This window comes from Misgurnus anguillicaudatus, chromosome 22, assembly GCF_027580225.2.
Source record: "Misgurnus anguillicaudatus chromosome 22, ASM2758022v2, whole genome shotgun sequence".
NCBI lineage: Eukaryota > Metazoa > Chordata > Actinopteri > Cypriniformes > Cobitidae > Misgurnus > Misgurnus anguillicaudatus.
Genome location: NC_073358.2, coordinates 32,183,435 through 32,192,921, shown reverse-complemented (window position 1 = coordinate 32,192,921; position 9,487 = coordinate 32,183,435). Strand labels below are relative to the sequence as shown.

Below are 9,487 nucleotides of genomic sequence, written 5' to 3'. Positions count from 1 at the left end.
GTTTAATATGTTCTATTTCTCACAGCTTTTGGCCCCTAATAGCCTATCGATTTCCCTTATGTAGCCTCATCAAACCGTTAATGATTCCCATTCACTTAGTAGTATTATTTTTAAGTGAATGGGGCTAATGATCAGTTTGGTTACAAACATTCCTCAAAATATATATTTTTGTGTTTTTCAGAACAAATAGATTTATACAGGTTTGTAACAACACAAGAGTGAGAAAATGATGACAACATTTTCATTTTTGGGTGAACTATAAATGTATGGCCTATAGACCTTTTTACTATTCATACTACCCAACAATGAAATGGAAACAAAAATATACTTCCTATAAAATGACTGCAAGTATAAACTATCAGATGACACTTTTATGAGTGACTAATGTGATCTATGCTCTTATCTCGTCAAATCATCAGAGGTCTTTTGTGGCCTTCTCAGAAACGTCTGTGTCCGTTTTCGAGAAAGGGTGTTGTTTGTAGTGCATGTTTTATAAATGAATGTTGGAGAGGTGGCTTCTATTCAAAACAGCCTTCCTGTAAACATTTCTACTTGACATTCTAACCCACATTTCGACCCTGGTCAACCTTCAGAAACCAGAATAACAAAGCAGTCGACAGGTGTTTGACAGTTTCCGTGATCAATCCGGCACTAGGACCCGGGGGAGCTGTTCGTATCTTCCCTTAGGCACAGTGCAATTTGCATGCATTTGTTGAGCAAGGCAACCACGGGTGTACGAGTGAAACTCAAACCACCGGAAGATCTAGGAACAGACATACGCACGGTGCAGAAAGCGCTTATTGGTGCAAGACTGTTGTTGTTGTGAATGATGGGAGGCTTTCAATCTCTGCCTGATGACCATCATTACCGAACTCTGTCTAAGAAGACAGGCTGTGAGTATGCACTAACTCATGTCTAGTTCATGTCTAACGTTGTTAATTTTTCATTATCTGCAGCCTACTGTCTTGTATTGGCAGTGGCACCTTTACCCGGGTAGTGTTTCTGTTTTTTTTTTTATTTATTTGCATTTTTAAGTATTTAGACTGAATAGTGATATATGTGCGTATCATGCATGCTTATTAGAATGTAAGTACACAGGATAAATGTATGCTTGTTAACTAATATTCATCGTTGCTGATGTGTTTGCATCTGCATTTAAATGTGGTTATGGTTACTTGATTTTAAACCTCTTCTATAGGCCCAAAATATGATCTTAAATTTGCCTGCTGACTCATAACTAGAGTTAGAATATATACCATCCAAACCAAAAAACAGTATTATTTCATCCATAAGTCATCTTGGGGTGTTTGAACTGTACATGGAGTATGTTTTTTTTGAATAACTGTATACATATTTCTGGGTTTTATAATAGTTAATTTTGATAATATGGGTGGGGGGGATTACAGTATACCTCCACCTCATCTAGCATAACTGCCAGAGTTAGTGAGCTGATCTGTTTGTTGAATCTCTTATTTGTCCTCTCGCAGTTTCACTGGAGCAGATCGGAATCCTTCACAATCGTTTCAAACAGCTCAGCCAAAATGAAGAAACCTTACGGTGAGCTGACAATCTATAGACTTTTGTTTGTTTCAAATATGTACTGAGTGTTTCAACAATAAAACCAGTTGTGCTGGTAGAAAAAAGTTGTGGTACGTGTTTTCTTGGCTTTTCTTAAGGTGGTTCAGTATATAACATAGTTAATAAATATGCTATCGAATAAACGCAAACTATGACTGCCTTTTACATATCATGCCTGATTTTTTATTTGTGTTCTTATTTGAAGGAAAGATGACTTTAAAACGATACAAGACCTGGAAAGCAACCCCATTCGGTCCCAAATAATAGAGGCTTTTTTTGATAGAAGGTTGGTAATCATTCACATTTATACTGTGCTTTTGTATTAATGATGATTTGTATTGTAAAACTTAAAGCTGCCATATAATAAAAAAACTGTTTTATTTAGGAATAATAAGAGCTCTGTACATGGTAATGACAGATCATGACCGCGTTTGTTTCCTCATTTTTATGTAAACCTCATGCATGCAAAAGACTGCTGGAAAACAGGCCAATCTCAACATAACACAGACTGTGATGTAACAGTGGTGATGTATGCCGCAACAGTTTACTAATGTGAGCTACTGGCAGAGCCAATCAGAGCAGAGCTCAACATTATTATTCATGACCCTTCCAAATAGGGCATTTCATTTAAAGGACAAATCGAAGGGTTGTAATTGGCCATGTAAAAACAATTCTGGATCATTTTTGCACTTAATAAAGGTACATAACTTCTATGTAGATATGAAACAATTTAACATATTATTTCAATGCATTCTTTGGCACCTTAATAATTATTTCTTCAGTGTGAAAGGTCACACTTAAAGTTTTGTGCGAAATGTGACAGCGTCTTCTGCCACAAGGATATGAAACTAAACCTAAAGGAAGTTGACTTAAAAAAGGTGATTTTGTAGTGTGGTTGTTTTTGTTCTGTATGGCTTGCATCATTGTGTTTTAAAATAGCTTTTTAACACATTTAGTTTGTGCGCTAGTAACACTAGTTTGTGTGCAAGTAACATTCTGTGGCTCAGCCTACATGAAGTGGCTCTAGAACTGGTTGCTTTTTACTCAGTTTGCTTTAGCACGGGTTACCTCTATTAGTATTTATCATTTCTTTATATATTGGATATTCTTCATGAATTGTGTACAATCATTTATTATAATTGATTTCCGATAGCCATGAACACTTGGACATGCCAGGTCAGGTCTTGAAATGTCTTTCTAGGTCTAGAAACTTACATCTTTAGTACAAATGTCTAATAACATTTAGCACAACAGATTTATAACATATAACTTTTCTTGATTTGTTTGTGAAAGATTAACCCCTAACATTACTGCCAATGTATTAATACATCAGTTTATCATTTCTTCTTCTTCTTTTATTTCTTTACGCCATGCCAGCGGCTATATTCATGGCGAGAACTGGTTAATCCATACCAGAGGTGTATAATACTTAAGTATTTTAGTTACATTTTCCAAGCATCTGTGCTTTATCAGAGTGTTTGTCTTGGGAAAAATTTTACTTTTCTTTACTAAAAAATGTGCACTACATTCTAAAGCATAGAATCATACTGTGTATTCATTATATATTGCATATTAAAATTGATTTAATGCCTAATTACATAAAAATTGTGTACTTTTACTTTCTTGAGTAAAAGTACGAAAAAAAAATTTACTTACGTAAAAGTACAAAAAATTACTAGACGTTTAATGTACTTAAATATTAAATATAAACCAAAAACTTGAAATTATGAAATGTAGTGGAGTAAAAATTATGATAATATGTTTTGGAATGTTTGTTTTCCAAAGAAAAACACTAATAAAATACGAATAATTGAAAATTTACTTTTATGTAGAAAGTAAAAATACTTAAGTACTATACAACTCTGCTCATTATAGTGTATGGTACTGCAGTACTGTGTTTGCCATTCTGCTACCAGCTTACTTACATCAGACTTACCACCTTTATGTTGTTTGAACCCCCAATGTATGTCTAGTGTTGCTATCTTTCATGGCACATTCGATGTGTCTAAATTGTTGTTTATGCAGTTGTATGATGTTTTAAACAATGTGAAACAACAGGAATATCCAAGAAAGTAGAGTAGAGTAGATATATAAGTCGAGTGGAGATATTTATTTAAACACATTTGGGTCTTTTAGAAGCTTAAAGGTTATAGAAAAAACAATAAAAGACATTGGAGGTTCAAATGACATGATGCTGATTAAATAACAACAAAATTATTTTTCTAAGTGAACTATCCCTTTAATGTCACACCAGCCTTAGTTCATTTTTCAAATATATTTATTCAGTTAGCTATAAATAATTAAATAAGCACCTCTGGAACATCTGGGTGATGTACATCTGGTAGGACATCATATGATAACAGAAACAATCCCACACACTGTCTTTGGTCGGCAGAAGGTGTTTGTAGTTTTTGGACCAGAGGTTAGCCGCAAACCAACCACAGGCATGAAGATCAATGGTAGAGTTTCTGTAAGCAGTAAATATGATAAAATATTAACTATGCATGCATTCTTTACAGAAACTTCCAGAAAGATGAGGTCGGATCGGTAGATGAAATTGGTTTTGAGGAATTCCTTACAGTCATGTCATATTTCAGAGCACCGTCCCATCACATCACAGAAGAGCAGAGAGAAGAGATAAGGAGGGCAAAACTACGCTGTAAGAACATGTTGTAAAGCCACAAATTATTTTTGGAAAACAGGATGCTCAGTACAGTTAGGAGATAAGCATGAAGATAAAAACGTATTAACGGAACCATTAATTACCAATTCTCTTTCTTTATAGTCCTGTTTAATATGCATGACACAGACAATGATGGAACCATAACACTGGATGAATACAGACATGTAAGGAGCTGCTTGAATTTAATCTGTGTGAATAAATAATTTATGAAATAGATGCTTCGAAATAATTTATGATGAGCTTCACATTAGCAGTGTTTTTTTCATAAATGTTGCTCTCTTTTCTAGGTAGTAGAGGAATTACTTTCTCGTAGTGGGGCACTTGGAAGAGAGACAGCCAAGGGCATTGCAGATGCTGCAATGCTGGAGGTTGCCAGCATTTCAGTCGGTCCCATGGTACGTTTTTTAGTAGCTTCATATCCAACATTGTGTAATCAGATATTGAGCCATCAATCCGTTTTTCTCTTTTTTTCTTTTATATACACATACACATATACATTTCCGTTTTTTATCTTGATCGTAAATTTCCATTAGCAATGACCACTTCAGGACTTCATATGTCAGATTTTGATGTGTGCCACCATTTATCCATCTGAAAGTATAAAGTGCCCGGTTGCATGAAACTCCTTAAGTAAGGGTTTCCCTGAGGTAGAAAAAATCCCTGAGGTAAGGGATTTCTTTAAGACCATTGCAACAAACATCTTAACTGTCATCCTTACCTACAGTGAGTGTTTATATTAAGTATTTTAAGGTAGTCTCTGTCAAAATATGGCAATGGAGAAGCGGTTGCTATAGTTACAAAATCTCACAGCGTAAACAAATCAACGCACGCAGCTCAACAGACGGCGGATTTGTGTACAATGAAACGTCGCAAATAAACAGACTGTAAAGTACAGCAGGTATAAAACCTTAAAGTAATATAAACTTGAAGCACTTTGGATTGACTGACGATGAAACTGCTATTCTCCTAATAAATGTGCATCACTTTTTTCTAAGGGATTATTTCGATTGTTAGAAATACGCATTGATAATTCCTTTTTTTAAAGGGACACTCCACTTTTTTTGAAAATATGCTCATTTTCCAGCTCCCCTACATTTGATTCTTACGGTTTTGAAATCCATTCAGCTGATCTCCGCGTCTGGTGCTAGCACTTTTAGCATAGCTTAGCACAATCCATTGGATCTGATTAGACCATTAGCGTCGCACTAAAAAATAACCAAAGTGTTTCGATATTTGTCCTGTTTAAAAATTGACTCTTCAGTAGTTAAATCGTAAGACCGACCGAAAATTAAAAGTTGCGATTTTCTAGGCAGATAAGGCGAGGACTATTACTGATGTAACATGGCTGCAGCAGGCGTAGTGATTTTACGCACTGACTGAAAATAGTTTCCCTGCCATAGAAAATAACCAAGGGGACTATTTTTGGTCAGTGCGTAATATCACTACGCCTGCTGCAGCCATGTTACATCAGCAAAGTCCTTGATTATTACGCCAGTTTGAGAGTATAGCCCTAGACATATCTGCCTAGGAAATCGCAACTTTAAATTTTCCGTCGGTCTTAGTAGACGATGTAACTAAAGAAGAGTCAAGTTTTAAATAGGAAAAAAAATCAAAACACTCTGGTTATTTTTTAGCGCGATACTAATGGTCTGATCAGATTCCATGGATTGTGCTGAGCTATGCTAGAAGGTGCTGGCGCCGGACCCGGAGGTCGGCTGAATGGATTCCAGAACGGTAGGAATCGAATGTTTAACCCTAGGGGAGCTGGAAAATGAGCATATTTAAGAGAAGTGGAGTGTCCATTTAAATAACCATAAAATCAGACATCGCGTGTGACGTTAAGGGACCTGACATTTTTTTAATAACAAAAAGTAACATTAAGCAATAAAGCAAAAACAAGTAAGAAGAACAATAAATCTGAAATGATCAGCAATATTAGTCTGTAACGTAGGGTGCATGGCTGACTATGTAATTAGGTGTTGAAATAAAACAAATAAGTCCAAAATCCCGAGTCCTACTTGCTCAGGTGACGGTTTCATTTAAAGTACTGTCTGGCCCAGTACCAGGTGTCACCAAACTACAATAAACTGAAGTAATTCACAAACGAACTGCAATTCCAGGACTCGACAGCAGGGGTCATCATACACAAAAATTAACAACAACAAAAAACATGGTTACTAGTTAAACCATGGTTACCACAAAATAATCATTGTTGTTTTACATAAAAGCATTGGTAAACCTTAGTTGCTCTAGTAAAACCTTGGTTTTGCCAATGGTAATCAATACACCAAAAACAAAAAAAAGTGTATGCACACACACACACACACACACACACACACACACACACACACACACACACACACTGTAATCAATATCTTGATTATTTTTCTGTTTACTTGTTTCCTGTAGGCACCTGGTGAGGTTTATGAAGGGATCACATTTGAGCATTTTTTGAAGGTTCGTACTTTTGTAATTTATACACGCTAGCCAGATCATTACATTACATTTGCATTAAAAATTGCCACTGACATGAGACAGTGTCATGTCTTTGAGGGTTACCTTATTGATACTACATTCATTTGAACTCTGTTGTGTTTCCTGCTAAACAGATTCTTCAAGGACTTGAGATTGAGACGAGAATGAACATTCGCTTCTTAAACATGGATACGACTGTGCTTTGCAAATAATGCTATGCCTTAATGCCGCAGGCCCAGTTTCTGATAATATGACCTCTTTTTGCACTTTATTAGATAAGACCAGTTTAGAATTGCTTGGATAGGTCTTTAGTTTGTATAAGGAAACAGAGAAAGGGGCATTTCAACTAAAGATTGCAATAACAAAAATGAGCTTGACATGACTGAGTACTGGCTTTGCATGCACGTATTTTGTTAGGAAACATAAAATAAGGCATTAGGGCACTGTGCAATAAAACTTGTTTTTTATTTATTTTACTAAACTAATTTTGAAAGTTAAGTTATTGCAAAAGCTGTTTGCATTACTAAAATTCTTTTTAGCACGTTTAATGATTGTAAATAGCCAAATTCTAATATATTTTCACATATTTATTTTTTTCTCATATTAACACTTAATAATGATAAAATAAAAAGTACTTGAGTACTGCAGTTACGCCTATAAACCAGCAAGTGTCACTAATGTCATGATTTTGTATGGCTACGAAAACCACTCAGGTACACGCAGGTACTTACAGTACATTACCAATGTGCATGCATCAACAGCATGTAAAAATACATACATTTTGCATTTCAAACTATACAAAATATTCTTAAGCAATGTGAATGGGACAATGACACTGACATCTGAAATTTGCTAGTGTATACCAAAGACATTTAAACCAAAAGCAAAAATATCAGAGTGTTTTATGTTAAAGTGCAGCAGTATGCTTTGCATAGAGTATTCAGATGCGTTGTACATGCAAAAATGAAACTACAGTAGCAATTCTTCTGTGAAAGAATGGGTGTTTCTTCTGTGAATGGAAAGATTTTACATGCAATAACTGTATCGAATATGGTAACTGCATTCACCACAATTAAAATGGCATCTTGCAACACTGAAAATTCTGGTGTTTTTCTTTTCTGAAAGAATTCAAAGCATTTCGCAGACCTTTGACAGGAAAAAGAAGACGATCGCTTTCATTTTTCGTGTGAAAATGTCATGTGAGGTCGCCAAAACAAGACAGGAAGGAGGTTCTCGCATAAGCACCTGTTTTGATTGTGTTATTATAGGGGTCTCCCCGACCACAACCTGCCTTGAAAGCGACCCACTACCCTAGTTTTTCTGTTTCACGAAAATTGTGTTTCACAAAAATTGTGTTTCACAAAATCTGCCACTCCCTTTTTCTGCACGCAAGCAGTCCACCACTACAAAATCCCCATCAGTTTTTCTACAGAAATTAATGCAATACTTTATCAGGTGTCAGGAAGTTTGATGCAAAGCTTCATATAATATATTTTTGGGGATTTTTGCAAAAAACGTTTTATTTTTTTATTGACGAATGTTGTGTTTTTAAAATGTGTTTCTAAGAACTGGTCAAGGCTTGACTGCAAGCAAAAACAGTGCTGCACAAAGCTGGTTGTAGGTGTGTAACCACTCCTTTAAAAAGCCAAATTGAGCTAATGAAATAAAGAATGGCATTATGACAGGAAAGCATGATGGTGATCTGAGCAAAGGGGGTGATGGTGGAAAATCTGCTGTATTGAAAACATGCGGCTCTCGGCCAAGTAACAAAATACTTGATGATTCATAAGAAAACAATGACCTGCTGCATAGTTTTTGTGTGTGTGTGTGTGTGTGTAGCTCTTCAGTAGTTTATGAAGTTAAAGGACAAGTTCGGTATTTTACACTTAAAGCCCTGTTTTCAGATGGTTTATGATGAAATAGAATGGTTTTGACTGAAATTTGGACATATGATGCTGGCCCGAGAATTTTCGGTCTCTGTTATATCACCCCACCACCTCTACAATGGCTGCATAGGTGCACTGGAACAAACTTTCGTTTACAAAGACGTAAAACTCACCGAGTGGTCAGGGGGTGTTCAGTGATATGCTCACACAAAAATCGCTGCAAAATATGCTTTCCAACAGCTGTTTTAGCATTCGTTGTAAACTTGTGGACCTATTTTTCCAAACGCCTCACACACGTATATTCTTCCATTGAGAGCTTGAATAAAAGACACTCCAGCCCAGTTGGTGGCGATAATCCACCTTTGCCAATTGCCATATACAGCACATCTAATACAAGTCAATGGAGTTGACAAAAACTATGATAAAACCTGTTGGAAAGCATCTTTTGCAGCGATTTGTGTGTGAGCATATCAGTGAACACCCCTGACCACACGGTGAGTTTCACACCTTTGTAAATGAAAGTTTAATGCATTTTAGGAAGGATTGTTCCAGTGCACCTACCTGTATGCAGCCATTATAGAGGTGGGGGCTGATACAACAAACACCCGAAAATTCTCGGGCCAGCATCATATGTCCAAATTTCAGTCAAAACCGTTCTATTTCATCATAAACAATCTGAAAACAGGGCTTTAAGTGTAAAATACCGAACTTGTCCTTTAAAGTGTAAATAAGATTTCACTAAGTACTAGGGATGCACGATATATCGCCCGACATATCGTTATCGGCCGATAACTGCTTATTTTTAATATTATCGGTTATCGGTCTGATAGCAAAATTAGGCCGATAAATAAAAGCGGATAAATTA

The 9,487-nt window shown here is 36.0% G+C and overlaps 1 protein-coding gene across 2 annotated transcripts; it reads left to right on the top strand.

Moving 5' to 3' along the window:
* Positions 1 to 409: 409 nt before the first annotated feature.
* Positions 410 to 7,829, top strand: tescb (tescalcin b). 2 transcript variants are annotated; one of them, XM_055199502.2, is made up of 8 exons: positions 410 to 893; positions 1,488 to 1,557; positions 1,789 to 1,864; positions 4,098 to 4,237; positions 4,364 to 4,425; positions 4,549 to 4,656; positions 6,671 to 6,718; positions 6,871 to 7,829. In XM_055199502.2, the coding sequence occupies exons 1-8, from the start codon at positions 855 to 857 to the stop codon at positions 6,946 to 6,948; spliced, it is 621 nt and encodes a 206-aa protein (XP_055055477.1). In that variant the 5' UTR covers positions 410 to 854; the 3' UTR covers positions 6,949 to 7,829. The 2 variants fall into 2 exon arrangements, with proteins under 2 accessions (XP_055055477.1, XP_055055476.1); XM_055199501.2 differs by having other exon boundaries at positions 426 to 893; positions 1,784 to 1,864.
* The last annotated feature ends 1,658 nt before the right edge of the window (positions 7,830 to 9,487 follow it).